We start from the raw sequence: 22,921 nt of genomic DNA, 5'->3' as shown, positions 1-22,921 counted from the left end.
GTGTATCTACCTTGCAGAGGAGCACATGGAGCATCGGGTGCTCAAACACTGAGTGGCGCTGGAAGTGGTTGACCTGCTGTCCACAGGCGGTGCAGTCTATCCTCTCCTGCAAAGTGGTATCTGGATATAAACAGAGGAAGACCGAGAGACAAACATGTTTAGTTTACATCCAATATCAATCCCAAACTGAATGATTTCATTAAACTGGCAGCGGGTCTGGATATTAGGCTGTAGGAAGACACATTCCTGGTCAAAACCTTTTATTTAACGATGGGAGGATTCAAACCGTTTATCTGACTATTCCCTATATAGAGCACTACTATAGACCAGAGCCCTATTCCCTATATAGTGCACTACTATAGACCAGAGCCCTATTCCCTATATAGTGTACTACTATAGACCAGAGCCCTATGGAACCCTATTCCCTATATAGTGCACTACTTTAGACCAGGACCCTATGGAACCCTATTCCCTATATAGTGCACTACTTTAGACCAGAGCCCTATTCCCTATATAGTGCACTACTATAGACCAGAGCCCTATGGAAACCTATTCCCTATATAGTGCACTACTATAGACCAGAGCCCTATTCCCTATATAGTGCACTACTTTAGACCAGAGCCCTATTCCCTATATAGTGCACTGCTATAGACCAGAGCCCTATGGAACCCTATTCCCTATATAGTGCACTACTATAGACCAGAGCCCTATTCCCTATATAGTGCACTACTTTAGACCAGAGCCCTATTCCCTATATAGTGGTACTACTATAGACCAGAGCCCTATTCCCTATATAGTGGTACTACTATAGACCAGAGCCCTATTCCCTATATAGTGGTACTACTATAGACCAGAGCCCTATTCCCTATATAGTGGTACTACTATAGACCAGAGCCCTATTCCCTATATAGTGCACTACTTTAGACCAGAGCCCTATGGAACCCTATTCCCTATATAGTGCACTACTTTAGACCAGGGCCCTATTCCCTATATAGTGCACTACTTTAGACCAGGACCCTATGGCTCCCTATATAGTGCACTACTTTAGACCAGAGCCCTATTCCCTATATAGTGCACTACTATAGACCAGAGCCCTATTCCCTACATAGTGCACTACTTTAGACCAGAGCCCTATGGCTCCCTATTCCCTATATAGTGCACTACTATAGACCAGAGCCCTATGGCTCCCTATATAGTGCACTACTTTAGACCAGAGCCCTATGGCTCCCTATTCCCTATATAGTGCACTACTATAGACCAGAGCCCTATTCCCTATATAGTGCACTACTATAGACCAGAGCCCTATTCCCTATATAGTGCACTACTATAGACCAGAGCCCTATTCCCTACATAGTGCACTACTTTAGACCAGAGCCCTATTCCCTATATAGTGCACTACTTTAGACCAGAGCCCTATGGAACCCTATTCCCTATATAGTGCACTACTTTAGACCAGAGCCCTATTCCCTATATAGTGCACTACTTTAGACCAGAGCCCTATGGCTCCCTATATAGTGCACTACTTTAGACCAGAGCCATATGGCTCCCTATATAGTGCACTACTTTAGACCAGAGCCCTATGGAACCCTATTCCCTATATAGTGCACTCCTTTAGACCAGAGCCCTATTCCCTATATAGTGCACTACTTTAGACCAGAGCCCTATTCCCTATATAGTGCACTACTTTAGACCAGAGCCCTATGGAACCCTATTCCCTATATAGTGCACTCCTTTAGACCAGAGCCCTATTCCCTATATAGTGCACTACTTTAGACCAGAGCCCTATGGAACCCTATTCCCTATATAGTGCACTCCTTTAGACCAGAGCCCTATTCCCTATATAGTGCACTAATTTAGACCAGAGGCCTATTCCCTATATAGTGCACTACTTTAGACCAGAGGCCTATTCCCTATATAGTGCACTACTTTAGACCAGAGCCCTATTCCCTATATAGTGCACTACTTTAGACCAGAGCCCTATTCCCTATATAGTGCACTACTTTAGACCAGAGCCCTATTCCCTATATAGTGCACTACTTTAGACCAGAGCCCTATTCCCTATATAGTGCACTACTTTAGACCAGGGCTCATTACTCTCAACAAGTCTTTCACCACCACATAAACCTTGAACATCAACTCAGAATAAACCAGCAACAACAACAGTATCATCCACCTTGAACATCAACTCAGAATAGACTAACAACAACAACAGTATTATCCACCTTGAACATCAACTCAGAATAAACCAACAACAACAGTATTATCTACCTTGAACATCAACTCAGAATAAACCAACAACAACAGTATTATCTACCTTGAACATCAACTCAGAATAGACCAACAACAACAGTATCATCCACCTTGAACATCAACTCAGAATAAACCAACAACAACAGTATTATCTACCTTGAACATCAACTCAGAATAGACCAACAACAACAGTATTATCTACCTTGAACATCAACTCAGAATAAACCAACAACAACAGTATTATCTACCTTGAGCATCAACTCAGAATAGACTAACAACAACAACAACAGTATTATCCACCTTGAACATCAACTCAGAATAAACCAACAACAACAGTATTATCTACCTTGAACATCAACTCAGAATAGACCAACAACAACAGTATTATCTACCTTGAGCATCAACTCAGAATAGACTAACAACAACAACAACAGTATTATCCACCTTGAGCATCAACTCAGAATAGACTAACAACAACAACAACAGTATCATCCACCTTGAACATCAACTCAGAATAAACCAACAACAACAGTATTATCTACCTTGAGCATCAACTCAGAATAGACCAACAACAACAGTATTATCCACCTTGAACATCAACTCAGAATAAACCAACAACAACAGTATTATCCACCTTGAACATCAACTCAGAATAAACCAACAACAACAGTATTATCCACCTTGAACATCAACTCAGAATAGACCAACAACAACAGTATTATCCACCTTGAACATCAACTCAGAATAAACCAACAACAACAGTATTATCTACCTTGAACATCAACTCAGAATAGACCAACAACAACAGTATTATCTACCTTGAACATCAACTCAGAATAAACCAACAACAACAGTATTATCTACCTTGAACATCAACTCAGAATAAACCAACAACAACAGTATTATCTACCTTGAGCATCAACTCAGAATAGACTAACAACAACAACAACAGTATTATCCACCTTGAGCATCAACTCAGAATAGACTAACAACAACAACAGTATTATCCACCTTGAGCATCAACTCAGAATAGACTAACAACAACAACAACAGTATTATCCACCTTGAGCATCAACTCAGAATAGACTAACAACAACAACAACAGTATTATCCACCTTGAGCATCAACTCAGAATAGACTAACAACAACAACAACAGTATTATCCACCTTGAGCATCAACTCAGAATAGACTAACAACAACAACAACAGTATCATCCACCTTGAACATCAACTCAGAATAGACCAGCAACAGTATCATCCACCTTGAACATCAACTCAGAATAAACCAACAACAACAGTATTATCTACCTTGAACATCAACTCAGAATAGACCAACAACAACAGTATTATCCACCTTGAACATCAACTCAGAATAAACCAGCAACAACAGTATCATCCACCTTGAACATCAACTCAGAATAAACCAACAACAACAGTATTATCTACCTTGAACATCAACTCAGAATAGACCAACAACAACAGTATCATCCACCTTGAACATCAACTCAGAATAAACCAACAACAACAGTATCATCCACCTTGAACATCAACTCAGAATAGACCAACAACAACAACAGTATTATCCACCTTGAACATCAACTCAGAATAGACCAACAACAACAACAGTATCATCCACCTTGAACATCAACTCAGAATAAACCAACAACAACAGTATTATCTACCTTGAACATCAACTCAGAATAGACCAACAGCAACAATATTATCCACAAAGTGTAGAAATGCACCTTCTGGCTCCACAATGATATGAAGAGGTATTAAAACACGTGCTGGCCCCAGGTCGTGGTAGACCTTACCATCTGAGGGGTTGTCAGAGGCGCCATCTTCCTGTCCACTCTCGTCCGAGGTGTCAGACTCATTCCCTCCGGTGTGCTTGGCTGTAACAGCAGGCTTCCTCTTGGTGTGAGAAGAGGAGGGTCTCTCAGTCTCTGCTGAGCTCCCAGGCTGAGGAGTAAACAAGAGTCAACATGAGTCTAATGACAAACCTCAGAATAGACCCTGAGTGATCGTCCTGTTATCTGCTACAGAAGCTACAGTCCAGCTGTGTCCCATATTGCACCCTATCTAGTGCACTACGTTCAACCAGCTCTGGTAAGACATTCATGAAGTTCACAGGTGGATACATCTGAAAAAGTAAGCAAGTAAATAGACAATCTGATGTTGACCTACCTCCTCCTCCTCCTCCTCCTCCATCTGGTCTGTAATCGGAAGTTGACCTACTTCCTGCTCCATCATTTGGTCTGTAGATTCAGCTGAGGTTATACTCATTTAACCTGCCAACAACAAGAAATGCCACAATTAGGTCGGACATTAGACAATTTAAAAGGACGGGGGAGATGAAGAGCGGACTAAATTACCAGGTTGGAGGCTCTTTCCTTTTTGTAAGTAAAAGCAAAACTGATCTTAATCAAGATCTAGGGCTTTGTCCCAAATGACACCCTGTTCCCTATAGGCCCTGGTCAAATGTAGTGCAAATTATAACTACTGTTAACTGTATTCAGTACAGTACTCAACAAGCAGCCCAGCAGCACCAATGGAGCAGCACTAATGGAGCAGCCCAGCAGCACTAATGGAGCAGCCCAGCAGCACTAATGGAGCAGCACTAATGGAGCAGCCCAGCAGCACTAATGGAGCAGCCCAGCAGCACCAATGGAGCAGCACCAATGGAGCAGCCCAGCAGCACCAATGGAGCAGCCCAGCAGCACTAATGGAGCAGCCCAGCAGCACTAATGAAGCAGCCCAGCAGCACTAATGGAGCAGCCCAGCAGCACTAATGGAGCAGCCCAGCAGCACTAATGGAGCAGCCCAGCAGCACTAATGGAGCAGCCCAGTAGCACTAATGGAGCAGCCCAGCAGCACTAATGGAGCAGCCCAGCAGCACTAATGGAGCAGCCCAGCAGCACTAATGGAGCAGCCCAGCAGCACTAATGGAGCAGCCCAGCAGCACTAATGGAGCAGCCCAGCAGCACTAATGGAGCAGCCCAGCAGCACTAATGGAGCAGCCCAGCAGCACTAATGGAGCAGCCCAGCAGCACTAATGGAGCAGCCCAGCAGCACTAATGGAGCAGCCCAGCAGCACTTATGGGAGTTTGAGTGGAACTTTGGCTCTATTAAATTTGGTACATATTCTTTATCCCCTTACACTGTGTATAAGACAGTAGTTTTGGAATTGTTAGTTAGATTACTTGTTGGTTAATACTGCATTGTCGGAACTAGAAGCACAAGCATTTTGCTACACTCGCATTAACATCTGCTAACCATGTGTATGTGACAAATACATTTTACTTGATTTAGACTAACAGTGAAATGCTGACTGACGGCCCTTCCCAACAATGAAGAGAAAGAAAACAGAGAAATAATAGAAAAGGGAAAAAACATAATAAAAGTAATAATAAATACACATTGAGTACCCTGACTATATACACAGAGTACCAGTACTGAGTCAATGAGTAACCTGACTATATACACAGAGTACCAGTACTGAGTCAATGAGTAACCTGACTATATACACAGAGTACCAGTACTGAGTCAATGACTAACCTGACTATATACACAGAGTACCAGTACTGAGTCAATGAGTAACCTGACTATATACACATAGTACCAGTACTGAGTCAATGAGTACCCTGACTATATACACAGAGTACCAGTACTGAGTCAATGAGTAACCTGACTATATACACATAGTACCAGTACTGAGTCAATGAGTACCCTGACTATATACACATAGGTTACTCATTGACTCAGTACTGGTACTCTGTGTATATAGTCAGGTTACTCATTGACTCAGTACTGGTACTGACTATATACACAGAGTACCAGTACTGAGTCAATGAGTAACCTGACTATATACACAGAGTACCAGTACTGAGTCAATGACTAACCTGACTATATACACAGAGTACCAGTACTGAGTCAATGAGTAACCTGACTATATACACAGAGTACCAGTACTGAGTCAATGAGTAACCTGACTATATACACAGAGTACCAGTACTGAGTCAATGAGTAACCTGACTATATACACAGAGTACCAGTACTGAGTCAATGAGTAACCTGACTATATACACAGAGTACCAGTACTGAGTCAATGAGTAACCTGACTATATACACAGAGTACCAGTACTGAGTCAATGAGTAACCTGACTATATACACAGAGTACCAGTACTGAGTCAATGAGTAACCTGACTATATACACAGGGTACCAGTACTGAGTCAATGAGTACCCTGACTATATACACATAGTACCAGTACTGAGTCAATGAGTAACCTGACTATATACACAGAGTACCAGTACTGAGTCAATGAGTAACCTGACTATATACACAGAGTACCAGTACTGAGTCAATGACTAACCTGACTATATACACAGAGTACCAGTACTGAGTCAATGAGTAACCTGACTATATACACAGGGTACCAGTACTGAGTCAATGAGTAACCTGACTATATACACAGAGTACCAGTACTGAGTCAATGACTAACCTGACTATATACACAGAGTACCAGTACTGAGTCAATGACTAACCTGACTATATACACAGAGTACCAGTACTGAGTCAATGAGTAACCTGACTATATACACAGAGTACCAGTACTGAGTCAATGAGTAACCTGACTATATACAGAGTACCAGTACTGAGTCAATGAGTAACCTGACTATATACACAGAGTACCAGTACTGAGTCAATGAGTAACCTGACTATATACACAGAGTACCAGTACTGAGTCAATGACTAACCTGACTATATACACAGAGTACCAGTACTGAGTCAATGAGTAACCTGACTATATACACAGAGTACCAGTACTGAGTCAATGAGTAACCTGACTATATACAGAGTACCAGTACTGAGTCAATGAGTAACCTGACTATATACACAGAGTACCAGTACTGAGTCAATGACTAACCTGACTATATACACAGAGTACCAGTACTGAGTCAATGACTAACCTGACTATATACACAGAGTACCAGTACTGAGTCAATGACTAACCTGACTATATACACAGGGTACCAGTACTGAGTCAATGTGCAGGAGTACGAGGTAATAACATGGCTATATTCAAGGCGGCAGGTACCCTAGTGATCACAGCCGGTTGTGATACAGCCTGGGATCGAACATGGGTCTGTAGTGACGCCTCTAGCACTGCGATGCAGTGCCTTATGCTGACCATGCGACGCGAGTAGTGCAAAATATATTTCCACATACATGTTATTCAATCATTTCACCCACACTACTCGTGCGCGTCATTTGAGTGTCTGCGTAGTTGGGCACAAGCATCTCGCTACACTCGCATTAACATCTGCTAACCATGTGTATTTGATTTGATTTGAAATAGAACTTGGTTCCATTTGTGATGCATGACGTGCTGCAAATCCCGCCTCTCCATCTCCTCATTGGTTTTTAGGAGCATTGAAAAATGAACTGAGGTCCACAGTCCAATTGGTGGTGGTAAAGCACCTTCAAGTTGGTTGCCAACCGCCATATAAAGTTCAAAGAAGAAGAAGCCTGATGGAGGAGAGATGACTAGAAATGAACTTGGTTTACCCTTTTATGGGAGGATTCATTTGTCGGAGTAGAGGACCTTGTGCATTTCAGGTAAAATAACAACCCAATGTTTATATCCCAGGACAAATTAGCTAGCTAGCTACATTTCCATAAATGTTTAATGCTTTTCGACCCGTCCCCAAATATAATATATATAATATAGTTGATTCAGAGTTAATTTTGATATTTCAACCTGTGTGGGTGGAAAACCTCAACATGCGAATGTCTCGGGCGGACGATGTCTCGAGGGACGCTGTCTCATGCGGAAGCGCATGTTAGACCGCTGCACCACTCAGGATCCCAAAACATAAGAATAAAGTGACGATTACACATATCCAACCCAAAAGGTCGTGTACTGTCTGCTAATCTAACGGAACAGACGACAGGAAGGTAAACATTGAAAAACTAAAGTAGCTATTTGAGCTAAAAATGCAGTTACAACAGCTCGTTGTAAAGAGAAAAGGCCCGTGTGTGAGCGACCTAAAGGTTTAACTCCAGCATTATTTATTGACGTTTTTCATCTCCATCGTGCGTTTCTGTTGAGCATCGGGTTCCTGTCTGGTGCGAATGAACTAACTAACATGGACCTTGTCTGCTACAATTAATGCTTTCTGACATGAACAGAGTACAGAAATCAGGCAAACCGGAAGAACAACATACTACAAAAACCGGACATCTTCCCATCAAAGGCGAACTAACCGGAGTGTCTGTGCACTAAGTCAACCTGACTCTTATCAAAACCACCTTTTATTTATCTCACGGGCCGAATTACAACAGTTTAGACCCTTACCGAGAAATGCTGACTTTTAAGAAAATAAGAGTTAAGAAAATATCTACTAAATAAACCACCTAAAAAAAGTGAAACAACAAGAACCAGGCGATATACAAGGTGTACCGGTATCGAATCCATGTGGGGGGTGCAGGTTAGTCGAGGTAAACAAACATTTATTATCTGATTTCACCTTTATTTAACCAGGTTGGCCAGTTGAGAACTGGGACCTGGTCAAGATAAAGCAAAGTAGTGAGACACACGTGGAATAAACATACAGTCAATAATACAATAGAAAAGATAATACCTACTGTACTCTTTTGTCATTTCTTGAATGACTGACACACGTGTAGTTCTTGGCACGTCGTCCCGGAGATGTAAAACAGATAATTCTCAGTCATTTGTATTTTAGAAAAATGTTAGAATATTGAATAGTTGACACAAAGCAATGGCGCCATTTTACCGGATGGTTTGAGACGCACTAAAATGGCGCATCTAGCCCAAATCCTATCTGTTGTCCTATTGGTTGTTGAGTCAGGAAATGATGGCTTTCTGATTGGCCAAATCGTTTTGAGCGTTTCCATAGGCTTAGTGTGAACCGTATTCTCTCAATCTACTGGCGATTTTTTTTTGTGTCCCACCTCTTGGCTCTGGTTTTTATTTTTGATTAATTCACACGTTCCACAATGGAAATGCCACATGGAAATGACACTGTTTTCTCTGATCATCTGAGCCTCCCATAGAGGCAGGCTGCATTCTGGTCTGTCTTGAATTCTAAACTCTATTGCTTAGTAAACTCTAAACGTTAGTCGATTGCGCTGCCAAACATATTCCCCACTCAGAGCCTGTCCTGTCCCCTGTAAGAATTATAAGAATTTCTAGCTTAAAGTATGCCTAGCAATGTAATAACCTTATTAATATAATGAAGCTGCCATAACACATATAACTCAACCTACTTTCATTTAGACTATGCACATACAAAGGAACAGAGCTGGCTTACTGCTGAGCACTGATAACAGTATCTCATGACAAACACCAAGCTGCATGTACACTCCCAACCTTGAGAAACAGGAGCAGACAAGCACACACACATAATCTCCTTCTTAGCTGAACATTGTGTGACAAAGAACGGCACGACAAGACTCAGAGGGATGACGGACGGCCCAACAGGACCAACCAGAAGACCAGAACTTCTAGACTCAACCTACTTTCTGTACTGTATATAACATACATGCACTCTGTTATCGGGGCTTCTTTTCTGCTGGTTCCTTATGAGCTGAATGAAATGGGCCCGTATACGTTGTACCAGATATCTTTACTCATAATTAAACTGTCGCTTGTCATACAATTTACCACCTTGTCTGAATCGATCCTTGACCGGCTCACCCTCCTACGTATCCCATTATCAACACCCCTCAGGTAGGTCAACATATTCCCCACTCAGAGCCTGTCCTGTCCCCTCAGGTAGGTCAACATATTCCCCACTCAGAGCCTGTCCTGTCCCCTCAGGTAGGTCTATGTATTCCCCACTCAGAGCCTGTCCTGTCCCCTCAGGTAGGTCTATGTATTCCCCACTCAGAGCCTGTCCTGTCCCCTCAGGTAGGTCTATGTATTCCTCACTCAGAGCCTGTCCTGTCCCCTCAGGTAGGTCTATGTATTCCCCACTCAGAGCCTGTCCTGTCCCCTCAGGTAGGTCAACATATTCCCCACTCAGAGCCTGTCCTGTCCCCTCAGGTAGGTCTATGTATTCCCCACTCAGAGCCTGTTCTGTCCCCTCAGGTAGGTCAACATATTCCCCACTCAGAGCCTGTCCTGTCCCCTCAGGTAGGTCTATGTATTCCCCACTCAGAGCCTGTTCTGTCCCCTCAGGTAGGTCAACATATTCCCCACTCAGAGCCTGTCCTGTCCCCTCAGGTAGGTCAACATATTCCCCACTCAGAGCCTGTCCTGTCCCCTCAGGTAGGCCAAACATATTCCCCACTCAGAGCCTGTCCTGTCCCCTCAGGTAGGTCTATGTATTCCCCACTCAGAGCCTGTCCTGTCCCCTCAGGTAGGTCTATGTATTCCCCACTCAGAGCCTGTCCTGTCCCCTCAGGTAGGTCTATGTATTCCCCACTCAGAGCCTGTCCTGTCCCCTCAGGTAGGTCTATGTATTCCCCACTCAGAGCCTGTCCTGTCCCCTCAGGTAGGTCTATGTATTCCCCACTCAGAGCCTGTCCTGTCCCCTCAGGTAGGTCTATGTATTCCCCACTCAGAGCCTGTCCTGTCCCCTCAGGTAGGTCTATGTATTCCCCACTCAGAGCCTGTCCTGTCCCCTCAGGTAGGTCTATGTATTCCCCACTCAGAGCCTGTCCTGTCCCCTCAGGTAGGTCTATGTATTCCTTACTCAGAGCCTGTCCTGTCCCCTCAGGTAGGTCTATGTATTCCTTACTCAGAGCCTGTCCTGTCCCCTCAGGTAGGCCAAACATATTCCCCACTCAGAGCCTGTCCTGTCCCCTCAGGTAGGTCTATGTATTCCCCACTCAGAGCCTGTCCTGTCCCCTCAGGTAGGTCTATGTATTCCCCACTCAGAGCCTGTCCTGTCCCCTCAGGTAGGTCAACATATTCCCCACTCAGAGCCTGTCCTGTCCCCTCAGGTAGGTCTATGTATTCCCCACTCAGAGCCTGTCCTGTCCCCTCAGGTAGGTCTATGTATTCCCCACTCAGAGCCTGTCCTGTCCCCTCAGGTAGGTCAACATATTCCCCACTCAGAGCCTGTCCTGTCCCCTCAGGTAGGCCAACATATTCCTCACTCAGAGCCTGTCCTGTCCCCTCAGGTAGGCCTATGTATTCCTTACTCAGAGCCTGTCCTGTCCCCTCGGGTAGGTCTATGTATTCCTCACTCAGAGCCTGTCCTGTCCCCTCAGGTAGGTCTATGTATTCCTCACTCAGAGCCTGTCCTGTCCCCTCAGGTAGGCCAACAAAAAGTATGTTATAAAACCAGGACACACTGTTGAGAGGGATGCTTGGAAAGCCTAAAAACCTACTCTGGACTAGCAACCAACCACACTGAGCTCAATCAAATTGCATTGAGTTTGCAGAGAGTCTGAACTATTTTTATTGCAGATTTGAGATTCTGGCTGACCTCCAGAGTCGTGCAGAGGTCTAAGGCATCGCAGAGCTAGAGGCGTCACTACAGACCCGGGTTCAATCACAGGCTGTGTCGCAGCCTGCCGCAAATGGGAGATCCATGAAGCACAAATGGCCCAGCGTCGTCCTGGTTATGGGAGGGTTTGGCCGGTTGGGATGTCCTTGTCCCGTCGCTCTCTAGCGACTCCTTATGGCGGACCGGGCGCATGCACGCAAACTTCGGTTGCCAGCTGTACGGTGTTTGGTGCAGCTGGTTTCCGGGTTAAGTGAGAAGTGTGTCAAGAAGCAGTGTGGCTTGGCGGGGTCGTGTTTTCGGAGGACGTATGGCTCTCGACCTTCGACCTCTCCCAAGTTGGTACGGGAGTTGCAGCGATGGGACTGTAACTTCCAATTGGATATCACAAAATTGGGGAGAAAAAGGGTAAAATGTACGATAAAATAAAATAAATAAACAAGATGGAGGGAAATAACAAATATATAAATATGAGCCTGGACTTCAGTAAGGAGTTGTGTAAACTGTTATCTTTATCACAAGGTGAAGCTGATTTGGTTAAATAGGAAGCAGATGTTGGCAGGGTATTAAAACGAATATCAGTCAACAAAGTCATTGACCCAGATATAGGTGCCAGTTCTATCCACTGGCACCTATATCTCTACTAGTGTTCTGTCCACTGGTACCTATATCTCTACTAGTGTTCTATCCACTGGCACCTATATCTCTACTAGTGTTCTATCCACTGGCACCTATATCTCTACTAGTGTTCTGTCCACTGGCACCTATATCTCTACTAGTGTTCTATCCACTGGCACCTATATCTCTACTAGTGTTCTGTCCACTGGCACCTATATCTCTACTAGTGTTCTGTCCACTGGCACCTATATCTCTACTAGTGTTCTATCCACTGGCACCTATATCTCTACTAGTGTTCTATCCACTGGCACCTATATCTCTACTAGTGTTCTATCCACTGGCACCTATATCTCTACTAGTGTTCTGTCCACTGGCACCTATATCTCTACTAGTGTTCTATCCACTGGTACCTATATCTCTACTAGTGTTCTGTCCACTGGCACCTATATCTCTACTAGTGTTCTATCCACTGGCACCTATATCTCTACTAGTGTTCTATCCACTGGCACCTATATCTCTACTAGTGTTCTATCCACTGGCACCTATATCTCTACTAGTGTTCTGTCCACTGGTACCTATATCTCTACTAGTGTTCTATCCACTGGCACCTATATCTCTACTAGTGTTCTATCCACTGGCACCTATATCTCTACTAGTGTTCTGTCCACTGGCACCTATATCTCTACTAGTGTTCTATCCACTGGCACCTATATCTCTACTAGTGTTCTATCCACTGGCACCTATATCTCTACTAGTGTTCTATCCACTGGCACCTATATCTCTACTAGTGTTCTATCCACTGGCACCTATATCTCTACTAGTGTTCTATCCACTGGCACCTATATCTCTACTAGTGTTCTATCCACTGGCACCTATATCTCTACTAGTGTTCTGTCCACTGGCACCTATATCTCTACTAGTGTTCTATCCACTGGCACCTATATCTTTACTAGTGTTCTATCCACTGGCACCTATATCTCTACTAGTGTTCTATCCACTGGCACCTATATCTCTACTAGTGTTCTGTCCACTGGCACCTATATCTCTACTAGTTTTCTCTCCACTGGCACCTATATCTCTACTAGTGTTCTGTCCACTGGCACCTATATCTCTACTAGTGTTCTATCCACTGGCACCTATATCTCTACTAGTGTTCTATCCACTGGCACCTATATCTCTACTAGTGTTCTATCTACTGGCACCTATATCTCTACTAGTGTTCTATCTACTGGCACCTATATCTCTACTAGTGTTCTATCCACTGGCACCTATATCTCTCTACTAGTGTTCTATCCACTGGCACCTATATCTCTGCTAGTGTTCTGTCCACTGGCACCTATATCTCTCTACTAGTGTTCTATCCACTGGCACCTATATCTTTACTAGTGTTCTATCCACTGGCACCTATATCTCTACTAGTGTTCTATCCACTGGCACCTATATCTCTACTAGTGTTCTATCCACTGGCACCTATATCTCTACTAGTGTTCTATCCACTGGCACCTATATCTCTACTAGTGTTCTATCCACTGGCACCTATATCTCTGATGTCCTCCTCTGACAGGATGATTTCTTCCTCTGACATCATGATGTCCTCCCCTGACAGGATGATGTCCTCTGACAGGATGATGTCTCTAGTGGATGTCCTCCTCTGACAGGATGACGTCCTCTGACAGGATGATGTCTCTAGTGGATGTCCTCATCTGACAGGATGATGTCCTCCTCTGACAGGATGATGTCCTCCTCTGACTGGATGATGTCCTCCTCTGACAGGATGATGTCTCTAGTGGATGTCCTCATCTGACAGGATGATGTACTCTTCTGACAGGATGATGTCCTCCTCTGACAGGATGATGTCTCTAGTGGATGTCCTTCCCTTACAGGATGATGTCCTCCTCTGACAGGATGATGTCTCTAGTGGATGTCCTTCCCTTACAGGATGATGTCCTCCCCTGACAGGATGATGTCCTCCCCTGACAGGATGATATCCTCCTCTGACAGGATGATGTCTCTAGTGGATGTCCTTCCCTGACAGGATGATGTCCTCCCCTGACAGGATGATGTCCTCCTCTGAGAGGATGATGTCCTCCTCTGAGAGGATGATGTCTTATTGTTGTACCAACTCCACAGCTTTTACACACAGCAGAGTTTCATCCATGGAGAGTTTCATCCATGGAGAGTTTCATCCATGGAGAGTTTCATCCATGGAGAGTTTCATCCATGGAGAGTTTCATCCATGGAGAGTTTCATCCATGGAGTGTGGAAGATGGCTGGGAGCAGAAATGTTATTTTTCTGAACTATTTTAATATGATTAATCTGACAATATGACATCGAAGTGTGTGTGTGTGTGTGTGTGTGTGTGTGTGTGTGTGTGTGTGTGTTCTGTCATCACAGAGTATTTATGTGTGTTTGTTGATACCTTTCAGGTTTTCCTTCCTCCCACTCTCCTTTCGTTTATTTATTCTTCCTTTCTATTTCAGAAAGGCTTCTGTTTTCCCAGGACTATAGCAGGAACAAACAGAGGATAAATATACCTGGCTCGGAGGGCAGATTTTCCAGACCGGTTGACATAATATCTAATCTAATGACACAATAATGGTGATGATCAAACATGTGACGTGTCTAAATCATGTTTAATGGTTATTTTGAATGCCACAGCCCATTTGTATTGTATTTAAAAAATATATATTCTATAAAAGAGCTTATTCTTCTACACTAATAACAAACGTGTCAATAATAAGATGTGTAATTTCTGTCCGTCTCCAGACTTGTATCTCTGTGGTTTAACAACGTGTCATGAGTAATGAGTTCGTTGAGTTAACAGAAGGTCCACAAAGCGTATCTGGTGTCCACAGACTTTTTTGTCTCCTCTCTTTTTTTTATGACCGTCAGCTATAAATGGCCGAGAGGGGTGTTTGAGGACTGATGTAGCTCAGTGTCGTGTCGTTAGGACAGAGACAGGAGAATGATCAGACCTACAGCTACAACATTCAGCTTAGTGCTACTGCTGTACTGCTCTCTGTCTCACAGTCTCACACAGTTCAACACTGTGACTGGAAGGATACCTGATGACCAACAGGTAGGCTGGAGAAAATCATTTCAATATAAAAGTCAGAGAAGTAATGTTGATTTACTGGAGCTGATTCAACTAACCATTCTCACCTGATGAGTAACCTTGCCTGAGACCTGAACACTTGTGTTCGCTCTCTGAGTAAATGTGAAGGGTTTAACTCAGAGGAATAACATGTTCTTGTGGCAGGTGGGAGACCAGTGTTTAAACCCAGTTGGTCTCACCTCTGACACGTGAACACAGAGCTCAGTAACACGATACTGTCATGGCGTCTTAGGCTGATATTACATCTGTGGAATTCAACTGTTGAGTGACAGGTTTTGGTCACTGGAAGGCTTTTGGTTTGCTGAAATAGCGTGTCAAACCGACATTGTTATTTTGACGATGGATACTATATTTCTGCTTCATTTTATTTCATTCATCAAAACACTTTATCGACGGTGTTGAAAGCTTTGTAGTTTCTCTCATCTTTCTCGTTTCAAGGAGACGACTTCCTGGAGGTTCAGGAACCTAACATCTGTTCCTGAGGGGCTGGACGTGAGGCTGAGGGAGCTGGATCTGTCCAACAACGTTATAAGACATATAAACAGCCAGAGTCCATCCCTACTGAGACTGGACCTCAGCTACAACCAGCTAGAGATCATATCTGAAGGGGCTTTCAGAGATGTGGCCCAGCTTCAAGAGCTGAACTTGGCCAGGAATGCATTGAGCCACAATGTGGACAGTACCAGCCGAGCTCTTGGGTCTCTCCACAGACTGAGGAGGTTGGATCTCTCTCTGAACGGTCTGGATGATGACGCGGCGGGACTTTACCTTCGTGACAAATCAATTCTAGAACGCCTAGATCTCACGGGCAACGGTTTGACTCGACTCACGCCCAAGCTGTTTGCAGAGAGCCTGAGCGTGAGAAGCATTCGCATCGAGAACAATCTGATCACGGCAATAGAGGAGGGAACGTTTGAACCGTTGAAGAAACTCAAGATCTTAAATTTAGCCAGAAATAATCTAGTCAACATCTGTGATTTTAAACTCCATCAGGTGAAGCTCTTAAATCTTAGCAGGAATTCCATAGAGTTCTTTGTCACCCGTGAAGACGGTCACCCATACGAGCTGGAGATCTTAGATCTGAGCTTCAACAACCTCCTCTATTTCCCCATGGTCCCCAAGACCAACCGGTTGAGATACCTCCACCTACAGAGCAACATGGTGGGGACCTTAGAGACAGACACCTTAATATCAGAGGCAGACTCTCTGTACAGAGAACTAACAAGTGAAGATGAGGTAAATGATGCTGTAGACAACAACAACATATACTCTAACTGGAAACTGATGCCGTTAGTTTACATGGACCTCAGTAGTAACCACTTCAGGTCTCTACCTGTGGAGACTCTGAGCCATCTGACGTCTTTGGTGACGCTGAACCTCAGCAAGAACTGTCTACAGGACATCAGCGGCAACGGCCATGTTGGAGGCTACCACCAACCTTCCTTGACCTTTCCGTCTCTACGTTACTTCGACCTGCAGAACAACGGTCTTCGACAACTCTCCACCTTCTTCCTGGAAGCCCTACCAAGCATAGAGACATTAAACCTGAAGGAGAACTCTGTGAGGCCTTGTGATCCAAAGGACCAACTGGGACCATCTGAGACAACGAGAGTTAGTCTTAATAGTATGTCCCCTTGTGTTTCCTTCTGGAATATCAAAACTCTGAGAAGTCTAGATCTCCAAGACAACGGGATCAAAACACTCCATCAGAACACATTTAAAGGAACCCCTTTGGTTTCTCTCAACCTGGCCAGTAATGTAGATATAATCTTTGATATTGGCGCTCTAGAAGGGTTGCAGAGTAGTCTCCAGTCTCTGAGTATCAGTGGGAACAGCATGACAACCTCTGCCTTGTCTCTGCCTTGTCTGAAAGCATTGAGACGACTCAACATGTCCAACAACAGTGTAGACGTCCTCCCGGGCATCATCAGCTGTTCTCCTTTGACGGAGCTTGACCTGAGAAATAACGGGCTAACGTCTATGAATGAATCTGTGGTTGATCGTTTGTCTCTATATCTTGATGTGTTGTATGTCAGTGGCAACTCTTTCAACTGCTGTGACACCAACTGGCTAAAAGCCCTAAACAAAGAGAAAGTGAATATTCCAGACCTTCACCATGCTGTGTGCCTCAGTGTCAATGGTACTCTGTTGACTGGCCTTCTGCGTAACCATTCACTGCACTGTTCATTGGAACTAAGCCCAAAGATAACAGAACCAAACCTTGGGCAAATAATGATAATACTTTTGTTTGTGTCAACAGTATTGATAACATTAGTTGTATTTGTGAAGAAGGTTTGTTGCAACACGGGGTCATTAATTGTGTAATGATTGTGCATGTAAAACCAAGAGCTGTGTTCCAATACCCATACTAACATACTGTATACTACATACTCTTTGTGGGCTATACTCAGCCTTGTCTCAGGATGGTAAGTTGGTGGTTGAAGATATCCCTCTAGTGGTGTGGGGGCTGTGCTTTGGCAAAGTGGGTGGGGTTATATCCTTCCTGTTTGGCCCTGTCCGGGGGTGTCCTCGGAGTGGGCCACAGTGTCTCCTGACCCCTCCTGTCTCAGCCTCCAGTATTTATGCTGCAGTAGTTTATGTGTCGGGGGGCTAGGGTCAGTTTGTTATATCTGGAGTACTTCTCCTGTCCTATTCGGTGTCCTGTGTGAATCTAAGTGTGCGTTCTCTAATTCTCTCCTTCTCTCTTTCTCTCTCTCGGAGGACCTGAGCCCTAGGACCATGCCCCAGGACTACCTGACATGATGACTCCTTGCTGTCCCCAGTCCACCTGGCTGTGCTGCTGCTCCAGTTTCAACTGTTCTGCCTTATTATTATTCGACCATGCTGATCATTTATGAACATTTGAACATCTTGGCCATGTTCTGTTATAATCTCCACCCGGCACAGCCAGAAGAGGACTGGCCATCCCACATATGCTCTCTCTAATTCTCTCTTTCTTTCTCTCTCTCGGAGGACCTGAGCCCTAGGACCATGCCCCAGGAATACCTGACATGATGACTCCTTGCTGTCCCCAGTCCACCTGACTGTGCTGCTGCTCCAGTTTCAACTATTCTGCCTTATTATTATTCGACCATGCTGGTCATTTATGAACATTTGAACATCTTGACCATGTTTTGTTATAATCTCCACCCGGCACAGCCAGAAGAGGACTGGCCACCCCACATAGCCTGGTTCCTCTCTAGGTTTCTTCCTAGGTTTTGGCCTTTCTAGGGAGTTTTTCCTAGCCACCGTGCTTCTTCACCTGCATTGCTTGCTGTTTGGGGTTTTAGGCTGGGTTTCTGTACAGCACTTTGAGATATCAGCTGATGTACGAAGGGCTTTATAAATACATTTGATTTGATTTGATACTTAATGTGTATATACTACATATTATTAGTTCATATTAGTATACTGTATACTACATACTTAATGTGTATATACTACATATTATTAGTTCATATTAGTATACTGTATACTACATACTTAATGTGTATATTATATACTATTAGTTCATGTTAGTATACTGTAAATTACATACTTAATGTGTATATATTATATACTATTAGTTCATGTTAGTATACTGTAAACTACATACTTAATGTGTATATACTACATATTATTAGTTCATGTTAGTATACTGTAAATTACATACTTAATGTGTATATATTATATACTATTAGTTCATGTTAGTATACTGTAAACTACATACTTAATGTGTATATACTACATATTATTAGTTCATGTTAGTATACTGTATACTACATACTTAATGTGTATATACTACATATTATTAGTTCATGTTAGTATACTGTAAATACATACTTAATGTGTATATATTATATACTATTAGTTCATTTTAGTATACTGTATACTACATACTTAATGTGTATATACTACATATTATTAGTTCATGTTAGTATACTGTAAATACATACTTAATGTGTATATATTATATACTATTAGTTCATTTTAGTATACTCTTGCTCCCGTGACATATTACTAGTTCGACCTACTGAAGAGGGAGGGACTACCGGAGAGGGAGGGACTACCGGAGAGGGAGGGACTACCGGAGAGGGAGGGACTACCGGAGAGGGAGGGACTACCAGAGAGGGAGGGACTACCAGAGAGGGAGGGGACTACCGGGAGAGGGAGTGACTACCGGAGAGGGAGGGGACTACCGGAGAGGGAGGGACTACCGGAGAGGGAGGGGACTACCGGAGAGGGAGTGACTACCGGAGAGGGATTGAACTACCGGAGAGGGAGGGGACTACCGGAGAGGGAGGGGACTACCGGAGAGGGAGGGGACTACCGGAGAGGGAGTGACTACCGGAGAGGGAGGGGACTACCGGAGAGGGAGGGACTACCAGAGAGGCAGGGACTACCAGAGAGGGAGGGGACTACCGGGAGAGGGAGTGACTACCGGAGAGGGAGGGGACTACCGGAGAGGGAGGGACTACCGGAGAGGGAGGGGACAACCGGAGAGGGAGGGACTACCGGAGAGGGATTGAACTACCGGAGAGGGAGGGGACTACCGGAGAGGGAGGGACTACCGGAGAGGGAGTGACTACCGTAGAGGGAGGGACTACCGGAGAGGGATTGAACTACCAGAGAGGGAGGGGACTACCGGAGAGGGAGTGACTACCGTAGAGGGAGTGAGCCGAGGAGTAGGCTTGCTGGTTAACGTTGGCTAGCTACTTCCAGAAACAAATGAGAGCACCTCACTCTGACCATTTTACTCACCCTAAAAAAGGTTGGATCCTTATTAAACAGGTGAGAGTGCTAGAATTGGTTTTGTTTTACATGCACCTCCTCCATTATTCACACACCACAGAACTGGGATAACCTGGTTTGGTTATCTTGTTCCATCTAGGTGTAGTCACTCACCTCTCTCTCCGTCATTGTAAAGTGTGTCTGACCCGGGTTGTGTTCAGTAGAGAACAACATTGTCGAAAGTTCAGATATAAATTATTATAATCATATAATCTCTATTATTAGGCCTACCAACTCTTTTCTCTGTATATATCAATGATGTCGCTCTTGCTGCTGGTGATTTTCTGATCCACCGCTACGCAGACGACACCATTCTGTATACTTCTGGCCCTTCTTTGGACACTGTGTTAACTAACCTCCAGACGAGCTTCAATGCCATACAACTCTCCTTCCGTGGCTTCCAACTGCTCTTAAACGCAAGTAAAACTTAATGCATGCTCTTCAACCGATCGCTGCCCGCCCATCTTGCCTCACTACTCTGGACGGTTTTGATCTAGGTATTTGAAGTTGTCCACATATTCTATGTGTCTGGTTAGACTGTAAACTCTCCTTCCAGACTCACATTAAGCATCTCCAATCCAAAATTAAACCTAGAATCGCCTTCTTATTTCACAACAAAGCATCCTTCACTCGTGCTGCCAAACATACCCTCGTAAAACTGACCATCCTACTGATCCTTGACTTCGGCAATGTCATTTACAAAATAGCCTCCAACACTCTACTTAGCAAATTGGATGCAGTCTATCACAGTGCCATCCGTTTTGTCACCAAAGCCCCATACACTACCCACCACTGCAACCTGTACGCTCTTGTTGACTGGCCCTCGTTTCATATTCGTCGCCAAACCCACTGGCTCCAGGTCATCCATAAGTCTTTGCTAGGTAAAGCCCTGCCTTATCTCAGCTCACTGGTCACCATAGCAGCAACCTTCCGTAGCACACGCTGCAGAAGGTATATCTCACTGGTCACCCCCAAAGCCAATTCCTCTTTCGGCCGCCTTTCCTTCCAGTTCTCTGCTGCCAACGACTGGAATGAACTGCAAAAATCACTGAAGCTGGAGTCTCACATCTCCCTCACTAGCTTTAAGAACCAGCTGTCAGAGCAGCTCACAGATCACTGCACCTGTACACAGCCCATCTGTAATTAGCCCATCCAACTACCTCATCCCCATACTGCACTGGTTTTGGAAACACACTGTTGGGAAAAATCTTTTCTTCATGCTGATTTTATAATATTTCCATGAAAATGTGTCGGCATGGAAACCAAGCTACAGAGATCAGTGGGAAGCCACACAGGACTCAGCGGCAGCTGCATTATGGTGACTGATCAGACTCTCACTCAGTGGCGATTTTAGCTTATAAATCTTGGTGGGGCACAATCCTTACCACTGCTACCCCATGAGCCTCAGCGGAGCCTTGTCTGGCAGCAAAACAGTTCCTTCAGCCTCATTTACTGCCTTTAAAAAAACATTGCTGATATGGCTGACTTGCTTAATAAACACATTTGGTTTCTACTGACAATTGAGATGTATGAACTATGCCATAAGGAGATGACGAGCAGATGAGGCAATCCATAATTTCAATTAAGACATTAATGAGCACGCTAGGATGGACGTAGTCAATATAACTATTTGTTCAGCACTTTTGAAATGTACAGCGACAGAATTAAGAACAGGGGCCATTATTACAGTCTTCTCCCTGTACACCAAGTCAGAACTGTAGGATAAATAAAGGGTGCATATAAGCAGACAATAAATGCTCTTACAATATTTGATGATTACATTTATCTAAAACTGGCTAAAGGCAGATTGCCATGTCTCATTTTCGAATTAATTGAAAATTATGCTTTTTTCAAAGTATCTCTCTTTTTCAAACAAGCATTGCAGAGCTGGCTACAATTTCAATTTCAACCCCTGAAAAGATAGAACAAATATGTTTGAAAAGGGTATTTGTTCTTAAATGATATAGTAAATTGTAATGGTAGAGTTATGTCATTCATGGAGTTATCAGAATTGTACGGGAAGGTCTGCTCAATCCAAGAGTACAACCAATTGATTACAGCATTACCCCAAAAATGGAGGAGGCAGGTGGCAGCGGGAGGAGGTAGGGAACTGGTCTGTCTGCCCAATATAAAGGATCAAAACTGGTGGAAGGAACAAAAACAGCATAAATAGGAAAGTATATCAGCTTCATTTGAGGACCAGGATGTTGACAACTGTGCCATACAGATTGCAAAATAGTTGGGAAGAGATTTTTGATGTACCGATTCCATGGTATGACTTGATATATAAATCGACGCAAGATTCAAGACTTCGTGCTTTTCAGCTAAAAATATTTTATAGAATTCTTCCCACCAACAAAATGTTGAATATTTGGGGCATAAAATCATCGAAGCTCTGCAGATTTTGTTGTGAGGATACAGAATCAATAGACCATTTATTTTGGTATTGCCCTCAGGTAGCCTGTTTCTGGTCTCCGCTTCAAGAATGGCTGAAAATGCATAGCATTGATCTAAACTTGAACCTAGAAATAGTACTGCTAGGAGACTTGGACCTCACACCCTCTCCACTGAATAGCAGGCTAGTGATTGCTTTGCAAAGCTTGAAGTTTGACACTCATTCCTTCCAAACAACTCGTTGTTGGATTTACGATTTCCAACTTGTTGTGTAATGTTTATGTCCAATGT

At 43.9% G+C, this 22,921-nt stretch overlaps 2 protein-coding genes across 29 annotated transcripts in view; one reads left to right on the top strand and one right to left on the bottom strand.

The window, feature by feature from the left end:
• The window catches only part of LOC110504448 (uncharacterized), a 74,046-nt gene extending 64,479 nt beyond the window's left edge, over positions 1-9,567 (bottom strand). For 19 of the 28 annotated variants that reach the window (XM_090221175.1, XM_090221178.1, XM_090221182.1 and 16 more), the window contains exons 1-4: positions 8,902-9,110; positions 4,438-4,541; positions 4,065-4,212; positions 11-120 (exon numbers count right to left, since the gene is read on the bottom strand). In XM_090221175.1, the coding sequence (XP_090077301.1) occupies positions 11-120; positions 4,065-4,212; positions 4,438-4,536 (357 nt within the window). In that variant the 5' untranslated portion in view covers positions 4,537-4,541; positions 8,902-9,110. Of the gene's footprint in view, positions 1-10; positions 121-4,064; positions 4,213-4,437; positions 4,542-8,014 lie in introns of all 28 variants that reach the window. The other 9 variants (XM_090221180.1, XM_090221186.1, XM_090221192.1 and 6 more) reach the window with 3 other exon arrangements.
• A 5,681-nt stretch (positions 9,568-15,248) lies between these two features.
• LOC118946057 (transforming growth factor beta activator LRRC33-like) lies at positions 15,249-17,900 on the top strand. Its single transcript, XM_036970305.2, has 2 exons — positions 15,249-15,430; positions 15,905-17,900. Exons 1-2 carry the CDS (start codon positions 15,317-15,319, stop codon positions 17,789-17,791), a joined length of 2,001 nt encoding a protein of 666 aa, XP_036826200.2. The 5' UTR covers positions 15,249-15,316; the 3' UTR covers positions 17,792-17,900.
• Positions 17,901-22,921: the final 5,021 nt, after the last annotated feature.

This window comes from Oncorhynchus mykiss, chromosome 25 (genome assembly GCF_057628025.1).
Source record: "Oncorhynchus mykiss isolate SJ-2025 chromosome 25, ASM5762802v1, whole genome shotgun sequence".
Taxonomy (NCBI): domain Eukaryota; kingdom Metazoa; phylum Chordata; class Actinopteri; order Salmoniformes; family Salmonidae; genus Oncorhynchus; species Oncorhynchus mykiss.
The sequence above is the reverse complement of the archived record's forward strand: the minus strand, read 5'-3'. Positions and strand labels throughout refer to the sequence as shown.